At 40.7% G+C, this 20,596-nt stretch overlaps 1 protein-coding gene across 1 annotated transcript in view; it reads right to left on the bottom strand.

The window, feature by feature from the left end:
- Positions 1-20,596, bottom strand: part of LOC115470874 (NEDD8-activating enzyme E1 regulatory subunit-like) — a 74,044-nt gene that overhangs the window by 13,385 nt on the left and 40,063 nt on the right. Inside the window, exons 11-15 of the mRNA XM_030204473.1 lie at positions 10,862-10,921; positions 10,616-10,749; positions 6,624-6,699; positions 5,926-5,965; positions 5,526-5,612 (exon numbers count right to left, since the gene is read on the bottom strand). Of these exons, the coding sequence (XP_030060333.1) occupies positions 5,526-5,612; positions 5,926-5,965; positions 6,624-6,699; positions 10,616-10,749; positions 10,862-10,921 (397 nt within the window). The remainder of the gene's footprint in view (positions 1-5,525; positions 5,613-5,925; positions 5,966-6,623; positions 6,700-10,615; positions 10,750-10,861; positions 10,922-20,596) is intronic.

Raw genomic sequence — 20,596 nt, 5'->3', positions numbered from 1 at the left:
ATCAAGATCCTACCAAGTAAAACAATCAGGTCATATCTCCTCAGCCTAGGACTCTATATGTGGGACTCTAAATGTAAGGTTCCATAAGGCTCTCCTTTATCACCCATATTATTTAATATCATGATGGCACCACTGGGTTACTTACTGGAGGTTCATGGATTTCAACTGTGCTGATGATGTCACCATATATATCCCCTTCAAAAGGGAATTACTAGAAATTATAGAGATTAAAACTAGTCTAGATCTGATGAAATCTTGGGGATCTACTTTCAAACTGAAATTAAATCAGAAAAAGATTAAATTCCTCAAACTTACCAACCCCTATCAACCCATTTCATTAAAAAACTTCATTATTAACAACACATCACATGCCTTAGATCAATCAATGAAAATCCTGGGTTTCACCATTGACCAGCATTTATCATTCGAAATTCAGGTCTCAAAGGTGGTCTCGAGTGTCTTCCATACACTAGGGAAGTTAAAAAGGTTGTGTCCTTTATTCCCAAGCTTCACACTTCATACCCAATCTCTAATACTATCAAATCTGATTACTATAATGCCATATATGCAGATATTAAAATCTCATACCTTAAAAAATTACAAACAGCACAAAATACTGCTGCCCGCCTTGTATGCAGTGCATGTCGCTTTGAGAAGGCTTCCCTTCTCTTGTTAAAACTTCACTGGCTTCCCATAAACGCCTGGATCACCTTTAAAATATGCGTGACTGTTTAACAAATCATATATGGTTTATCACCCTCCTACATGCAACAACTAATTGATTTACCTTCATGTAATACTACTACTAATACCATTTCTATAGCGCTACCAGACGTACGCAGAGCTGTACACTTGAACAAGAGACAGTCCCTGCTCGGCAAAGCTTACAATCTAATTAGGACAGACAAACAAGGGGTAAGGGAATTACTAAGGTGGGAATGATAAAGCATGGATACTGAACAAATGAGTAAGGGTTAGGAGTTAAAAGCCAGCATCAAAAAGGCAGGCTTTTAGCCTAGACTTCAAGACAGCCAGAGTTAGAGCTTGACGTACCAGCTCAGGAAGTCTATTCCAGGCATATGGTGCAGCAAGATAAAAGAAACAGAGTCTGGAGTTAGCAATGGAGGAGAAGGGATAAGATTTACCCAGTGAACAGAGTTCCAAGGGAGGAGTGTAGGGATAGATAAGAGTGGAGAAATACTGAGGAGCTGCAGAGTGAATGCACTTGTAAGTCAATAAGAGGAGTTTGAACTGTATGCAGAAACAGATAAGGAGCCAATGAAGTGACCTGATGAGAGGGCTAATATGAGCACAGCAACACTGGTGGAATATAAGTTGTGCAGCAGAATTTTGAACAGAAGGGGAGAGAGATGGCTTAGTGGGAGATCTGTGAGAAGCAAGTTGCAATAGTCTAAGCGAGGGGTGATAAGAGTGTGGATAAGGGTTCTAGTAGTGTGCTCAGAAAGGAAAGGACAAATTTTGGTGATATTATAGAGAAAGAAATGACAGGTTTTAGTAGTCTGGTGAATATGTGCAGAGAAGGAGAGAGAGGAGTAGAAGATGACCCCAAGGTTATGGAGCTGATGAGACAGGGAGGATGAGAGTGTTATCCACAGAGATAATGGGGGAAGAGGAGAGGTTGGTTTAGGGGAAATGATAAGAAGCTCAGTCTTGGCCATGTTTAGTTTCAGATGGCACTGAGACATCCAGGCAGCAATGTCAGACACGCAGGTTGATACTTTGGCCTGAATTCCTGCTGAAATGTCTGGTGTGGAGATCTGGGAGTCCTCAGTATAAAGGTGACACTGAAAACCATGGGATGAGATCAGAGTACCAAGGGAAGAAGTATAGATGCAGAAAAGGTCCCAGGACAGATCCCTGAGGTACACCAACTGATAATGGGATAGAAGTGGAAGAGGATCCACCAAAGTTTACGATGGGAGACATAAAAAACCAGGAAAGAACAGAGCCCTGAAATCCAAGTGAGGGCAGGGTATCAAAGAATAGGCGGTGATCAACAGTGTCAAAAGCAGCAGATAGATCGAGAAGGATGAGGAAAGAATAGAGATCTTTGGACCTGGCCAGGGACAGGTCATTGGAGACTTTAGCAAGCGCTGTTTCAGTTGAATGAAGAGGGAGAAAGCCAGATTGAAGTGGATCAAGAATAGCTTGAGATGAAAGAAAGGCAAGACAATGGCAGTGAATAGCACGTTCTTGGATAGGAAAGGGAGGAGTGATAGTTGGAAGGACAGGTAGGGTCCAATGAAGGTTTTTTGAGGACTGGTATAACTACAGCATGTTTGAAGGCATCAGGAACAGTCACAGCGGAAAGTGAAAGACTGAGAATATGATAGATAAAAGGGATGACAGTAGGGGAGACGGTGCTAAGCGATGGGTGGGAATAGGATCAGAGGAACAGGTAGTTAGTTTCAAGGAGAAAAGAAAATATGCAGTTTCCTATTCAGTGATTTCACAAAAGGAAGAAAAGGAGGCAGGGGTTAAAGGAGGGTTGAGAGAATGGACTAAGGGAAGGAGAGGTGGAGGTGACTTGGTTAAGAATTCAAGTTTAATCTTGTGAACCTTATCATAAAAATACTCAGGCAGAGTCTGGGGAGAAAGTGAAGGGGGAGTTGGAGGTGAAGACACTTTGAGTAGAACGTTCAGTATGGCAAAGATACATTGAGGGTTTCAGCAAACAGAATTTGTTAACTGGATGTAATAGTCCTATTTGGCAAGTGAAAAGAGCAGACTGGAAGGAGGTCAGCAAGAATTTGAAATGTATGACGTCAGCATGGGATTTCAGCCAGAGGCATTCAGCAGAGCAGACACAGGAATGTAGGTAGCGGATTCTAGAGGTCAGCCAAGGCTGGGGTTTGGTACGCCTTACAGAACAGGGACTGGGAGGAGCGAGAGTATCCACAGAAGAGGAGAGAGTAGTATTATAGGAAGAGACAGCCTCATTGACAGACTTGGATAACATAGTGGTTGAGAAGAGATTTGAAACACTGGAGGACAGAGCAGAAGGGTCAATAGCCTGAAAATTTCTAAATGTATTGGTGAGACTGGACAGCTGGGAGGGAGGGTGTTTAAGTGTGAAAGTTATCAGATGATGGTCAGAGAGGAGAACAGCTGAGGCGCAGAAACTGGAAAGTGAACAGTTGGAGAAGAAGATAAGATCCAATCAGTGGCCATTTTGTATATTCAAAACTGATGGATCGCAATTCATTGTTGAAATATACTAGCATGCATCCAGATTATATCAAACACAGCTTGCCGGTGTCACAGTTTTTACAGTATCGACATATTTGTACTGAAGAAACTATGAACAAATAAAATGTGGATGAATTGTCTCATAAGTTTCTTACTAGAGGGTATCAAAACAAAAAGTAGTAAAGGTAGCAAATAAATGGGCTCTTTATAACAACAGAGACCTTTTGCTCCAAAAGCAAATTAAATCACAAGAACCTATAGTATCATGCATACTTAAATACACAGACCTGGCCCCTAAGACAGCCAAGATTGTTAAACATCATTGGCAAGTTCTTTCTGTGCATGATATTTTTAAGTGGACCAGATGCAATAGTATCTTATGCCCGTAATAGGAACCTGGCAGATATGCTTGCCCATTCAGATGTTTGGTCAGGAATGAAAAGTCAGCAAGTAGGACACCGCAAGTATGGACATTGTTCATTCTGTGATTCATATCATGATGGAAGGCGATGAATTTAGCTGGTCTAAGGGTCAGCAGCAAATTTTATTAAAGCACACTACTAACTGTACCACCAGTAGGGTGAGCTACACTATAGTGTGCTCATGTGATTTTCTACATGTAGGGCAGACTAAGCGTCAATTGAGAGTTAGACTAACCATAAACATTGTTTGAATCATAATAAATTACATGCTCCCATTGTGTAGCATTGCATTCAGCAAGGTCATACGTGTGCAGATTTGAAATGCACAGTATTGGATCATATTGTGGACAATCAGCGTGGAGGTGATATTTCCAAGTTACTTAGGCAGCGTGAACAATGTTGGATCTTCCGACTGCAGATTGTGGACCCAATGGGTATGAATGGGCCAATAGAGTAGGACGCGTTTTATTAACCTCATTTTTGGATTGGCTCTTTTTCGTTTGCAGTTTTTTGGATTGGCAGTAGCTCAATGCAGACACAGACGTCTTTTTGACACGGAATTCAATTCCTCCTCCTGAAACAGGCGATGAAACAAGGGGGCCCTTGTCGGGGCTTGGGATGTTTAATGAGACTGCCAGAATTTCAGGACATTAAATTTGAAGTAAAGTGAAAGACAGAAAGCAATATTCAAGAAGCATGACATCAGATAAGTTTTCGGCTTGTCTTTTTCATCCTGTGGAACTGTTTGAAAGTTTTATGTTACACTTTAGTAAGACAGGACACGATCAAGTTTTTCAATTTTTGGTTCATTTGATGTTAGTGAATGTGTTTTTTTTCTTCAGTGGTTTTTTCTTCCAATTGTCGGGAGTTGCTTCCCACTGAAGTTTTTACTGTTCACTATTTGGAGTCAATAAGAGAAGCCTGAAGTGAGATGTATATGTGTGTTCAACTTTGTGCATGAAAAGCAGCTCACAGCAGTTGAGACTTGCTTTTTTTTTTTTTTTTTAATTTGGATTTTGCTCTTTTGCTCACACCTTTTTCAGTAGTAGCTTAAGGTGAGTTACATTCAAGTACACTGGGTTATTTCCCTGTCCCTGCTTGGCTCACAATCTAAGTTTCTACCTGAGGCAAAGGAGGGTTAAGTGTCTTGCCCAAGATACAAGGAGCAGCAACGGGATTTGAACCAGCCACCTCTGGATGTCAAGACCAGTGCTCTAACCACTAGGCCACTCCATTATTAATCAATCATTTATTGGAGTTAAGGTGTTCTTTTCCTGTAGGGTTCATTCGCAAATTTCAATATATTTTTGAAGTAGATGATTTATATTTGCCATTCCATATAGAATTTTTGCTTGATACAAATATCAGAACCATCTATACAGCAGGATTCAGTTACCCGGGATCCAAATGGTGGAACTCAATATCAAAAGCTATCAGAAGCATCTCTAACTATCTTCAGTTCAGAAAAGAACAGAAAACACCAACTTTAAAAAAAATTCTATAGCTAACCACGCAAGCTACAAATGACCTCCTTTAAGTCACAACTGTAAAATATTATTGTAATTTGACTATAAATAATTCCAGGTTCCAGCAAGCATAAGGAGTGCATTTGGTACAAGACCTCTTTGGATCAAACACTTAGGGGACCACTTATTAAAGGTCAGTGTGCGCTAGCAGCATTACTGTGCCTTATCTGCCACAGGGCTCACTATATAAAATGGAAGTGGGAAACAGCAGCATTAGCATGTTCTAACTTTCACTTATCTGCACTATCCCCTCCTCAAAGAATGAAAAGTGCATTATTTCCAACTTTATGTTCTACTTTCAGTGTATATTGAAAAAAACAGCTACTTGTATGGAAGGCTTCAGGACCAATATAAATAAGATGCTTACCAATGTCATCCTTCTTAAATGTATCCAAACTGTACTCCTCTGCTAGAGATCGACAGTGTGTTACTCGAAGGAATGCAGCATTCCTGCCTGAACCCAGAGTGAACAAGAGAAAGTAATCAGGCCTACAGTCCTAGAAAGATAACAACATAAACTGGTATTCACTACAGTCATGCTGTCTCCGAACTTGGCTGAACAGGGCTATGGTGAAATTTCAAAAATTACATTTCTTTCTTTCTTTCTTTGAGATGAATGCCATTTTCCGGTTTGAATTTAATTCTCCACAGCTAATTCTGGTCATAAAAATATTTTTCAAAGGAATTATGCAAATTCTGCTGCAACAGATATTTGTAACAGGACTTATCTTACATGCAATATTTAGCGAGTAAGCACGAAAACTTACAGAACAGTTGAATATCTTTCTGCTGAATGGATTCTCGTGGCTGCAAAGAAACAAACAAAGATCTTTGCTTTACTGAATGTTAATTAAGGGGTCCTTTTACAAAGGTGCACTAGCGTTCTTAGTACGCGCTAAAAATAAGCACATGCTAAACATCAAGCGTTTAGTGCACGCTAATGATTACTGCACCCTAAAACCACTAGCACGCCTTTGTAAAAGGACCTCTAAGTGAGGTAGAGAGTAAGGGTGCCATGGAGGTACAGAAAGAATTCTTAACAGTACTGACAAGACCAACAATGATTATCAAGCTGTAAAACATCTATCTGTCACACTGAAAAGTAATCCAAACAGTAAAAACACCTGTCAAAGAATTATATTCACATAAACCTATTCAGATCCCAATTAGCGGTAAGGTCTCATGCGTTAACCAGGCAGTAATCGTCAGTGCATGTACAATGCCGATTACCGCCCAGGTAGCGCCGCGCACTGGAAAATAAAATATATTTTCTGGCGCACGTAAAAAATGAAATTACCACCTGGGCAATGCAGTAGCCAAGCAGTAGTTCCGAATAGGCGCGCGTAGGTGCCTACGCGGCATAGTAAAAGGGCTCCTCGGCTCTTTAATTTCATCCTTTTCAAATTGAGGAATTTTGACTTTCATTCAAATAGAAGAACATAAAAAAAGAGCGAGCAGTACTTGCCTTGCCTACTGTCTGTAACAGTCTGGCAACATGATTCTCTATGGCCGCAGCATCTTTTTTAGCTTTTTCACGGTATCTGAAAAGACAATACAACACAGCAATATGTTTATTTTTAAAATCAGACTTATGTATTTTATTCTAGAAACATGAAATTATAAACTAACATTTAATAGACCTCACTGGTCATCTGTATTGTTTTAACTTTTGCAATCCACTTTGAGAACAGGTTGTTAGCAAATGACTGAATAAAAATCAAAATTAAATAAAAATACATTTGGCTTCATAAGATCTTTAAAAAAAAATGTAAGAAACTAGTACAACAGAATGCCCAAGTCTAATTTGTCAAAGTGCAAATTAAAATACGAGGTGAAGGGTAAATAAATCCACAGGTTTTAATGACTCTGTGGTGGGCTATTTGCACACTGCATTTAATCAGTGCTACCTTCAGTGGCAATGATCCCACATTATAGGAATATTAATATTAAAAGGAAGGTGCAACACACTAACACAGAAAAATAAAAATATTCCCATTTTGGGTAATTTGATAATATACTGATGCCTTATTTGACAAAAAATATACCGGTTAAAGAAAATAAAATGGGATAAGAGGGTGGAGCTGAGGCTGTTAGGCACTGAAAAGTACGCTAGTGATGCTAAATGATAGTTAAAAAAAAGAGTGACATCCTGAAAACGGATAACTCGTTTCCTGCTGAGAAAGGAAACTTTGGCACTAGGCCACGGGTTTTCAATCTAGTCCTCGGGACACACCTAGCCAGTTAGGTGTTCAGGGTATCCACAATATACATGCACGAGCTAAACTTGCATGCACTACCTCCACTGTATGCAAATCTGGCTCATTCATATTCACTGTGGGTATCCTAAAAACCTAACTGGCTGGGTGTGTCCTGGGGACTGGGTTGAGAACCCCTGCACTAGACTAAAACAATGAAATCAAGTTGCTCAGCCGGTAATTCTATAAGAGAGCACCAACATTCAAGTACCAAGAACGTACGAATGCACATACATGTGCAAATATCAATATTCCAACTACTCGCTAGTCTATAAAATGTCACCTAAATTTGATGGCACACTGTTTGAATGTGGGCATGCACATGGACAGAGCATGGGTGGGGCACACAGTTACACACACAATATAAAATAATGAATGCTTTTTTTTTTTAGCAATCGATGTGCAAGCATTTACACTAGATCCATGGCTGGTATATGTGGTCATTCCTAAACTATACACACACATATTTTACATGTTATGCTAGTATTCTAGCATTGGGATCTTGCCAGGTATTTGTGACCTGGATTGGCCACTGTTGGAAGCAGGATGCTGGGCTTGATGGACCTTTGGTCTTTCCCAGTATGGCAATACTTATGTACTTATCTATAAAGAAAAGTAGGCGCCTACTTTCCCTTATAGAATAGGCTTTAGATAGGCACCCCTATACAGAACTGCTCTGTAGGTATCCAGCTTGCAAATCATGAAAGTTTAATTGGCCTATGACTAGTTACAACAGATCAAAACGAATAATTTTTCAATGTGGAATTATGATAAGATTTTATAGTAACACACAAATAGTATGATGCAAGGAAACGGTCTGTTTGCTTGCTAGAGTTTACTCAGCATCTTGGAGGAAAGTACGAACTAATCTGACAAGAGAGATTATTGATCCTCTAAGGAAGAGAGTGAAACAAACTCCCTTCTGTAATGTGACGCATAAATGACGTGCATGCCTATTAAAATAACACATTCCTGAAATCACTGCCTCTTTCCACAAGTCTGGTGAAAGAGCTCAGAAGGCCACAAAATGAGAGAAACAGGCTTAGAAAAATGAAGGAATAACTACAAGGAATGTCTATGTACAGTTTACCCAGGTATCTCCAGAAATTGATTAAAAAAGGTAAAGTGAGTAGATAATTTAAGTATAAAATAATATTAATGAAAACAATTTTTTGACTTTGACAACAAAGCATTCAGTATTATAGTTAAGAAAATAGAACTACTATGATTTACATTACAATAATTAAATAGAAGGGGTTTTAATATGTCAATTTTGCCTGAAATTAAATGTGCGTAAGACAAGGATACTATTGTTATCGTCTTCTAATTCTGTGGATATCCCAATTTTTTTTCCAGTTTGTGGGTTGGACAATAGCAATTGAAATACATTTGAGGCATTTAGGTGTTATAGTAGATTTGAATATGAAACAGCATATAAACAAAACTGTGAAAGAAGTGTTTTTCAAATTGTGGTTATTAAGACATCTAAAGAAATTGCTGAATCCAACAAATTTTAGAACTGCAATTCAAAGTTTTGTCATGCCATGCTTTGATTATTGTTTAATGGTTTATTACTTGGTCTACCTAAATCACAGCTTAAAGCTTTACAGATTGAACAAAATGCTATGGCCAGCGTTCTGAGAACTGTTGGAGAAACCTCCGCTCACAGGACAAACCCCTCCTCTCTGCACCCTTCTCCACCACCGCCAATTCCAGGCTCCACCCTTTCTGCCTCGCCTCTCCCTATGCTTAGAATATTCTTGGAGATTATTTTGGGGTTGTAGCCTTTCTGTTTGAAGGATGCAGTCAGGGTTTCAAGGTGTCTGTCTCTATCCTCTGGGTCCGAGCAGATACGGTGGTATCTTGTGGCTTGGCTGTAGAAGCGCTGTGTAACCCTAGTAGCGCTTTAGAAATGTTAAGTAGTAGTAAGTAGTACATATGAACATGTTACTCCAGTATTGAAATCATTACACTGGCTGCTGATTAATTCCATATTAAATTTAAAATACTTTTATTGGTGTTTAAGATATTGACTGGCCAGGTTTCAGAGGCTTTAGCAGCAAAATTGAGCATTTATCGATCTTTGAGATCATTGAGATCAGAACAGCAAAATTATTTAGATGTACCCTTTCATCAGATAATTCGATTACAAGAGTATAGAATATCAATATTCTATTTGGCAGGCCTTATTCAATGGAATAGTTTACCCTTACAGTTAAGAAAATTGCAAGAATTAGCACAGTTCAAGAAAGAGTTAAAAACTTATTTTTTTCTACAGGCATATAAAACTAATGAATAGAAGCAGATTTTAAAGGTAGTCAGCTTTTTATGTTTAATTTTTAAGTATGTTTTAAAAGTTTGTATATTGTTTACTGTGTATGTAAAGAGTAAACCATCAAGTACTTTTGGATTGCACGGTATAGAAGAGACTGAAATATATAAATACATTTGCAAAGACCAGTGTAATTATTTGAAGGACTGGGGCTTCAGTTAAGTGGTGTACTAAGGCCTCAGCTCTCTTTGTCCCTCTGACTGACTGACCTTATTTGGTCTAGCCCCAAATTTTATGTACCCTAACCAAAAAAAACCCCCAAAACATAATACGAACAGAAGAAAAAAAGAGTTGACCTTCCCAACAGGAGAGGATATGGCGGCTCAGTCCATTAACCTGAGAACCTAAAAAACTAATGTAAATTAATGTTTTTAAATTCTTGAGTTTTTGAAGATTTGTCTTTAACCGAAGAACAGCTGGGAGGGAGTTCTATAAAGCTGGAGCCAAATAAAACAAAAATGCAGACTCGCATGTAGAATCTAATCTTTTTCTAGATAATGGAGGTATAACTATGCGGTTTTGATTTTGAGATCTTAATGACCATGAGGGATAATATGGGTAAGTAAAGTTGTCAAATATTTTAGCTGTCCAGAATAATTAAAAAAAAAAATTTTGAGTCAACACCAACAGCTTAAATTGAATCCTACACCTACATGGCAGCCAATGGGCTTCTTTCAAAAGTGGGCTAGTATTTGTCCAGTCTCAACCTCTGAAACATTGTATGCCCTTTAAACAGCTAGGGGCAAGGGCTGTTCACGTGATCTATGTCCCCTTGTAGTAATTTTTAGTGTGAGAGATATTGCAATTTTAACTTGGTCATCAATTGTTTTGAATGGATTGAAGTTCTCCCCAGAGCACTGAAGTACCTACACACTCTGCAGTTGGATAAATTTATCGGTGTCGGCGATCATATCTGGGATGGTGCCTCGAACAGGTAAACTTCCATGACCCTCCTTTGCCACAAATTCTTTCAGGGCTCCAACCAAAATCCAAAATGGTGGCGACTGTCAACACAGAAACCATATTATTAGTCCTTACTTCTCACCCAGTCACAGTTACATACAGTATACTTCTGTGTTTAAATGATATTGGCCATGGCTTAATTATCTTCATTACCTCTTGTGAGAGGTTGATGCAGCACGAATCATTAAAAAGCTCTTCAATACTGCTCGGTATCTAGAAAAAGAAAAAGGCAGTAGGCATTTAACTGAAGGATCTCATCTAAGTGTTTTCACATTTGGGATTACTGTAATTAAAAAAAATCTTGTTCACAAATCACCCAAATTCATTTTGGTCTCTGGAGATCAAAGAGTGAGATATAACTGCAAAAGCATTAAAATATAAACACAAAGGGCTTATAAAATTTGTAGCCAAAAGTTATTCTGCAAGACTGGTGAATAACAACCATCACTTCTCCTGTGGCTCAGAGATCCTGCATGTCTTGAGGGGAAAAAAAGGGGTGTAAACACTCAATATCAGTAACTTAGATATACCCACCACTCTTTCACTTATGTATTTATATTATCAGCCACATTATAAGAGATATTACCTAAGATTTTTAGCACAAAGCTAATTGCCATTGCCTAATCAGATATTTGGAGCATGCAGAAGCAGCCATTACAGATCAAATACCCTTTTCTCTGCCCACAAATACAGAGTCACCCATATACAGTTCCTTGCAAGTCTTCACACCCTTGCACATTTTCACCTTCTATTATCTAAAAAATACAATTCAAAAATGCCTTATAGCAGTGAGTTAGTTCCACTTACTCACAAAATATACTCTACACTTTCAATGTGAAAGAATTATAGAACTATTCAAAAAGTAATTATAAATAAAATATCTAAAGTTATTACATAAGTCTTCACACCCTTTGTCATAGGGTGCCCAGCACTACCTGTCAGGCTTATTTTCGAAAGAGGACGCCCATCTTTCGACACAAATTGCAAGATGGGCGTCCTTCTCAGAGGGTCGCCCAAATCGGCATAATGGAAAGCTGATTTTGGGCGTCCCCAACTGCTTTCCGACACGGGGATGACCAAAATTCCTGGGGGTGTGTCGGAGGCGTAGCAAAGGCCTAACACATGGGCATCCTCGACCAATAATGAAAAAAAAAGGACGTCCCTGACGAACACTAGGATGACTTTACTTGGTCCTTTTTTTCTTACGACCAAGTCACAAAAAGGTGCCCGAACTGACCAGATGACCACCGGAGGGAATTGGGGATGACCTCCTCTTACTCCCCCAGTGGTCACTAACCCCCTCCCATCCTCAAAAAATGTTTTTAAAAATATTTTTTGCCAGCCTCAAATATCATACCCAGCTCCATGACAGCAGTTTTAGTGGGTGCAGTGCACTTTATGCAGGCGGACACAGTCCCACCCCCACCTGTTACACTTGTGCCGGTAAATGTGAGCCCTTCAAATCACACTGTACCCACATCACCCATAAGGGCTATGGTAGTGGTGTACAGCTGTGGGTAGTGGGTTTTGGGGGGCTCAGCACACAAGGTAAGGGAGCTATGTACCTGGGACCTTTTTCTGAAGCCCACTAGAGTGCCCCCTAGGGTGCCCGGTTGGTGTCCTGGCATGTCAGGGGGACCAGTGCACTACGAATGCTGACTCCTCCCACGGCCAAAGGGCTTGCATTTGGTCGTTTCCATTATCGCCGAAAATCAGAAACGACCATCTCTAAGGACGACCTAAATGTCAAGATTTGGGCGTCCCCGACCGTATTATCGAAACGAAAGATGGACGCCCATCTTGTTTCGATAAAACGGGTTTCCTCGCCCCTTCGCCGGGACGTCCTGTGAGGATGTCCTCAGGAAAACGTAGGCGCCCCTTTCGATTATGCCCCTTTAAGTATGATGTGGTCAAGGGTTAGACCCTGGATTTTTTGTTGTTGTTGTTATTACATATTACACCGTAGACCAAATACAATACAGATTCGCTTACAAAGCAGTCAAATAAATTAGACTCCAACAATTGCATATGGGATCTACTTATTATTAAAGTCAAGGGCTGTGAAGATATATGCAACCAAGACGGTTTGGTTTCTTATTCTTAATTGCTCAGTATTTCTAGAATTGTTCTTGTACAAAAATATATTGCTTACATCAGTGAAACTCCTATTTAATGCATTTTATTTTTTTTCCAGACAGAATGTAAAACATGTACGTGGGTGTATGAATTCCTTTGAAGGCACTGTACCTAGGTACCTTTGTTTTCCTTCATGGATTCCTTGGAACCCAATATATCTGATCCTGCTTTAGGATGGCATAAAATGGCCTGAAGTCACACTGGCACAGTTCTCATTACTACCTTTCAAAACATGTTTACACTAAGAAAAGTTGGCTACAGCATTTTCTTATTTTATCATATCACATGTCTAAAACAATTTTACAAGCCTTACCTTATTTTGGACACTGGCTCAGGTTTCCCATGTAAATTTTAGTACTCATTAAGACAGGTCGTGTTTCTTCTGGAAGGTTTCAGACAACTATGGGATTGTACCAATGTGAAAGGTGAATTGGTTCCCTGGCCCGAATTATGAACATTGTTTTTTCTTACTGGGGGTTTCCCTACTAGATTGCTCAGAGAACCAGAGATTTATACTTTAATCTCCAAACTGATCAACTGAATTTTGAGAGAAGAGCAGCTGTTTCCATCTTGTACAGATGTTAATGATGAGGAATCTTTGTGGGATTCCTCCTTACATCAGTTTTTGGATAAGAGTCCCTGTTCATCAGACAACATTAAAGGGCTGACTAACTACTGAGATGCAACAACACAGAGTTCTGAGGAAGGTCTATGTGTCATCCCCCAGACAAAATCAAATTAGAATATAAGAATCTATGTTCACCTACTTCTACTACTAATCATTTCTATACTGCTAGTAGACATACGCAGCACTGTACACATTATATGCAGGTACTTTCTCTGTCCCTAGAGGGCTCACAATCAGGAATAAAATGGGCCCTGCTGCAGATAACGCCAACTAATCTTTAGTAAAAGACTCCCTTATACTGCTTTCTCAATTGCTGCTCCTTAATTATGGAATAGTTTTCTCTTAGAGGTCAGGGTGGAGCTTGACGGGAAACATTTTTGAAAAAGGTTGAAAGCCCATTATTTTGAGGAGGCCTTTTCCCTGGACTAATGTGAATTTAAGCAGGAGTCTGTGATTTTCATTTATATTATATCTGCACTGTATATTTTATGAGTGTTTTTATTGTAAACTGCACTGGATGTTTTTTAATTGGTTTTGCACTATAAAAATAAGCCACTTCTTTTAAAGGGCCAGGGCTGCTTTTTCCTGCCAGCAATCACAATGCTTACCTTGAAAAACCTGGTTTTGACATGTGGAGGGGCATTTTCGACCGGGGGCGCCCATCTCCGAGGACAGCACCGCGAAGGGGCAGGGCCAACCGTATTTTCGAACGAGATGGGCGGCCATCTTTCGTTTCGAGAATATGGTTGGGGACGCCCAAAATTCCTGGGGGTGTGTCGGAGGCGTAGCAAAGGCCTAACACATGGGCATCCTCGACCCATAATGGAAAAAAAAGGGCGTCCCTGACGAACACTAGGATGACTTTACTTGGTCCTTTTTTTCTTACAACCAAGTCACAAAAAGGTGCCCGAACTGACCAGATGACCACCGGAGGGAATTGGGGATGACCTCCTCTTACTCCCCCAGTGGTCACTAACCTCCTCCCATCCTCAAAAAATGTTTTTAAAAATATTTTTTGCCAGCCTCAAATATCATACCCAGCTCCATGACAGCAGTTTTAGTGGGTGCAGTGCACTTTATGCAGGCGGACACAGTCCCACCCCCACCTGTTACACTTGTGCTGGTAAATGTGAGCCCTTCAAATCCCACTGAACCCACATCACCCATAAGGGCTATGGTAGTGGTGTACAGCTGTGGGTAGTGGGTTTTGGGGGGCTCAGCACACAAGGTAAGGGAGCTATGTACCTGGGAGCTTTTTCTGAAGCCCACTAGAGTGCCCCCTAGGGTGCCCGGTTGGTGTCCTGGCATGTCAGGGGGACCAGTGCACTACGAATGTTGACTCCTCCCACAACCAAAGGGCTTGCATTTGGTCGTTTCTGAGATGGGCGTTCTTAGTTTCCATTATCGCTGAAAATCAAAAACGACCAAGTCTAAGGATGACCATCTCTAAGGACGACCTAAATGTCAAGATTTGGGCGTCCCCGACCGTATTATCGAAACGAAAGATGGACGCCCATCTTGTTTCGATAAAACGGGTTTCCTCGCCCCTTCGCCGGGACGTCCTGTGAGGATGTCCTCAGGAAAACTTAGGCGCCCCTTTCGATTATGCCCCTTTAAGTGTGATGTGGTCAAGGGTTAGACCCTGGATTTTTTGTTGTTGTTGTTACATATTACACCGTAGACCAAATACAATACAGATTCGCTTACAAAGCAGTCAAATAAATTAGACTCCAACAATTGCATATGGGATCTACTTATTATTAAAGTCAAGGGCTGTGAAGATTTATGCAACCAAGACTGTTTGGTTTCTTATTCTTAATTGCTCAGTATTTCTAGAATTGTTCTTGTACAAAAATATATTGCTTACATCAGTGAAACTCCTATTTAATGCATTTTATTTTTTTTCCAGACAGAATGTAAAACATGTACGGGGGTGTATGAATTCCTTTGAAGGCACTGTACCTAGGTACCTTTGTTTTCCTTCCTGGATTCCTTGGAACCCAATATATCTGATCCTGCTTTAGGATGGCATAAAATGGCCTGAAGTCACACTGGCACAGTTCTCATTACTACCTTTCAAAACATGTTTACACTAAGAAAAGTTGGCTACAGCATTTTCTTATCATATCACGTCTAAAACAATTTTACAAGCCAAATCTGAACATTTAGGTCAACATTAGAGATGGGCGCCATCGGTTTTCGGCCATAATGTAAACCGATGGCGGCAATCTCAAAAACGAACCAATCCAAGGCATTCGGTCATGGGAGGGGCCAGGATTCGTAGTGCACTGCTCCCCCTTACATGCCAGGGCACCAACCGGGCACCCTAGGGGCACTACAGTGGACTTCGCAAATTGATCCCAGGTGCATAGCTCCCTTACCTTGGGTGCTGAGCCCCTCAAATCCACCCCTAAACCTACTCACCACTACCATAGCCCTAAGGGGTGAAGGGGGGCACCTAGATGTGGGTACAGTGGGTTTTGGGGTGGATTTTGAAGGGCTCCCATTTTCCACCACAAGTGTAATAGGTGGGGGGAGGATGGGCCTGAGGCCGCCTGCCTGAAGTCCACTGCACCCACTAAAACTGCTCCAGGGACCTGTATACTGCTGCGGTGGACCTGAGTATGACATTTGAGGCTGGCATAGAGGCTGGCAAAAAAGTTTTTAAAGTGTTTTTTTTTAGGGTGGGAGAGGGTTAATGACCACTGAGGGAGTCAGGGGAGGTGATCCCCGATTCCCTCCGGTGGTCATCTGGTCAGTTCGAGCACTTTTTTGGGACTTGGACCTGAAAAAAAAAGGGACCAAATAAAGCAGACCAAATTCTCGCCAGGGACGCCCTTCTTTTTTCCATTATCGGCCGAGGGTGCCCATCTCTTAACCACACCCCGGCATGCCCCTGTCCCGCCTTCGCTACCCTTCCGACACACCCCCGGCGACGGAAAGCAGTTGGGGACGCCCAAAACTGGCTTTCAATTATACCGATTCTGGCGCCCCTGAGAGGACGACGCTCATCTCCCGATTTGTGTCGGAAGATGGGCGCCCTTCCCTTTCGAAAATGAGCTGGATAGTGGTTAGAATATAATCTATCACAAGCACACTATCTTTTCTTAGCACTCACTTGTAGACATCTCTCATCCTAAAACTTGCACTATATATTTGCTTATATACATGCCCCTTTCAATTAGTCAAACACAAAAGTACATTCTTGTAGATAAGTATTCCCAGGATTATTTGGTGAGGGGGGGGAAACATACAGTACTGCTCAGTCACATTAGCAAATATTAGTATGCAGACTTACTACAAGGAGTGATATTACTATGACAGTCGTACCTTGCTCCCACACAACTGAGCAGGTAAGCCCTGGAGCTGCCTTTTGCAAAATGGTTTAGTTAATGACAAAACCAGCATTTGAAAGCGCAAAAATCACTCCTCAATGTCAGAAGTGCCAAGGGAAGCATAACTCTTTTTTTCCACGGTCTTTGGCGGTGTCGTCCCATTCAGTTGTTTTTGTTAACTATATTTCACTATTTACAATATGTTTTGGGTTACCATCACCAAGTAAAATCTGGGGACAAACTATTTGTCAGTAAATCTTGTATTCTGGGTAAGAAATGTATCTTGAACCATTGGTTATTAGATTATCTCCCTTCTATTTGGTACTGGAGAAACAGATTTCACTCCCTGATGTTGTGGGAACCATTTAGGTCTCATCTTTCACCATTTATTTATTTATAGCATTTATACCCCGCTCTTTCCCGCTCGATAGCAGGTTCAGTGTGGCTTACAAGGTATGGTACAGAGTATCACAGAGATAAAACAAAGTATGGTATAACTTATCATAAAGGTAAACCAGTTATAGAGAGTAGGACAATAAGACGAGACGTGGGGGAGAGGATTGGAGTATGGGTGGTGCTAGTGGTGTGGATTAGGTTCAAGATTTAAGTTGGGTTGTTGGGGTAGGCTTGTTTGAAGTGGTAAGTTTTCAGCAGCTTTCGGAAAGGTAGATGTTCATTGGTTGTTCGGATGTGTCGAGGTATTGTGTTCCAGAGTTTGCTGCCTATAACGGAGAAGTTGGATGCGTAGTAGGTTTTGTATTTGAGGCCTTTGCAATTGGGAAAATGAAGACTGAGATATGTTCGAGAAGATTTGGACCCATTCCTGGCTGGTAGGTCGATCAAGTCAGCCATGTAGCTTGGAGATTCGCCATGGAGGATCTTGTGGATCATTGTGTGGGCTTTGAAGTTTATGCGTTCTTTGATAGGGAGCCAGTGAAGTTTTTCACGTAGTGGTGTTGTACTTTCAAATCGTGATTTGCCAAAAATGAGTCTGGCTGCTGTGTTTTGGGCGGTCTGGAGTCCTTTCATGATTTGGGCTTTGCAACCGATGAAGATGCTGATGCAGTAGTCGGCATGGGTGAGTACTGTGGATTGTACTAGATTGCAGAAAGTTTTCTGTGGGAGGAATGGTTTTACTCTTTTCAGTACCCACATCATATTGAACATCTTCTTCGTCGTGGCTTTTGCATGGGTTTCCAAAGTTAGGTGGTTGTCTAATGTTACTCCTAGGATTTTTAGATTGTCAGAAAAATCTGAGATTCCACAGACGGGAACTGCCTAAGGCAATAGGAGTGGAGGATGTTCCTGCCACCGTACAGCTGCATTGCACTCAGCTTCTTGGCAGAGATGGGGATGCAGCCGTTTGCATTGCGTACTGGGTCACCCCCCTCCCCCCTCCAAAAAAAAATTTGCCCTAGGAAAATTGTGTTGCAGTTTGCCCGTATGCTGTGAAGGAGCACATTTATCAGCAAACTCGTCAAAATGACACCTTACATTATCAGGATGCTCTGGTCCAAGTGTTCCAGGATCTTTCTGTGCTTACTTTGCTTAAGAGGAAGGATTTTAAACAGGTGTTGGAGATTTTACAAAAGGAAAAGATTTCATACTGTTGAGATTCACCTTTGCCTTCTCTTTTGTGTTTGCAGGTAAGACTCACCAATTGAAAACCACCTCTGAGGTTTGGCGGATCCCGCAGGGATTGGAGGGAGTTACTACCTCATCTACATCACTCTTAGCCAGCTTCAGATGGGAGCACAGTATTGGTAATAAAATTACAATACTCCAACTCGATATGACTAGTGCATTTGATACCTTTGACCACAATATTCTCTTAAATATTCTTGGCCATTATGGTATTTGTGGTGCTGTTCATGATTGGTTCTCAGGATTTTTGAAATCTAGATCATACCAAGTTAAACAATTAGGCACTCTCTCTTCATCCTGGCTTTCTAGCTGTGAAGTACCACAGAGTTCGCCCTCATCTCCCATCTTATTTAACATCATGATGATTCCTCTTGGTATCTACTTGAGTGCAATGATCTTTCTACTCTTATTTATGCTGATATCACTATTTACATCCCATTTTCCAAAACTGTTTATGATATTAACAAAATCAGATTAGGTAGCACATTAACTGAATCCTGGGCTTCTAATTTTATTTATTTGTTACATTTGTACCCCACATGTTCCCACCTATTTGCAGGCTCAAAGTGGCTTACATAGTACCGTCAAAGGCGTTCGCCAAGTCGGTTGATAACAAATTCAAGGTTATATAGTGATTGAATGCGGTAGTTGTAAGGGTCAAAAGAATGAAGATTGTATATTTTAAATTGAAACTTAATATTGAGAAGACTAAATTTTTATTAATAACAAATCCTTATCATCCGACTATTCTCAAAGATTTTACAATTGATAATATAGCCTGACCTCTTATATCCTCAATGAAAATCTTAGGTGTTACAATTGATCAGTTTTTATCCTTAGAGAGTCAAGTCTCGAATGTTGTCTCTAGTTCTTTCCATCTAATTTGTAAATCACCGTGCTTTGCTAAAGCTACCTCACTCCTTCATAATCTACCGGTTAAAGAGCAGAATTTCGTTCAAGCTATGTGCATTGGTCCATCAAATTCTATTTGGTATGTCACCGTCCTATATGAAAGAACTCATTGATTTACCTCCACGCAATGCTTCCGTATCATCGAGAGAACATCTCATTTTACATTTCCACAGTTGCAGAAATATATCTTACAAAACAATCCACAATGATAACTTTTCTTACCAATGCACCAAAATCTAGAATTCTCTTCCTAAACAAATTAGATATACTAGTGATTATGGGTTATTTTGTAATTTATTGAAAACTTACTTTTTTAGCTCAGTCTTCAACAATGTTAGAACTCTGTACTGATTATTTAGTTCCTTATTATTTCACTTCTTCCTGACGCCCCACTGAATTTGCCGCTATCACGTCCTATATAATATTTTTATGATGTATTCTTTAAATGTAACTCTATTTGTTTTCTTTTATGTTTATATTGTAAGCCATATTGAACCTGAGTTCTACTTGGGCTAATGTGGGATAGAAATGGCATAAATAAATTAGGGCTGCACATTGATTAAAATTTTTAATTGCACGATCCAAATGGACACCATCTCCTCACATCTCCCTTCCTCCCCTGCCCGGGCACCATCTCATCCTTTCCCTTCCACTCCATAAGCACCTACCCTTCCCTCCATGGGCACCATCTCACCCCCTCCCTTATCCTACTCTCCCTAGGCACCAAATCATCCCCTCCCTTACCATACCCTCCCCTCCCCTACATGGGCACCATCTCCTCCCTTCCCTCCATGCATGATCACCATTGTTTCCCTTCTCTTTCCTCCTTTCCCATCTTTGATCATTCCATCCCCTATTTTCAGCATCCTTCCCTACCCCCCACATCTCTCTCTCTTTCCCCCTTGTGATTCACATCTTTCTCTCTGTAATCTTTTTTCTGCTTTCTCTTTCTCAAATGGCCACCACCCACAACTTTCTCTGTCTTCTTTTTTTTTTGCTTCCTCTTTCTCCCATGGCCCCCATTATGGTCAGCAACTTTCTGCCTTTTCTTTTTTCTTCCTCTTTCTCCCGTGCCCCCCCATCCTGCCCCACCGTGCTCCACATCTGTCTTTGTCTTCTTTTCTTTTTTTCTGCTTCTTCATTCTCCAGTGCCCTGCCCCGGTCTGCACATTTCTCTGTCTTTTCTTTATTCTGTTTCCTGTTTCTCCCATGCCTGCCCTGCCCCTGCCGTGG

Source organism: Microcaecilia unicolor, chromosome 5, assembly GCF_901765095.1.
Source record: "Microcaecilia unicolor chromosome 5, aMicUni1.1, whole genome shotgun sequence".
Taxonomy (NCBI): domain Eukaryota; kingdom Metazoa; phylum Chordata; class Amphibia; order Gymnophiona; family Siphonopidae; genus Microcaecilia; species Microcaecilia unicolor.
The sequence above is the reverse complement of the archived record's forward strand: the minus strand, read 5'-3'. Positions and strand labels throughout refer to the sequence as shown.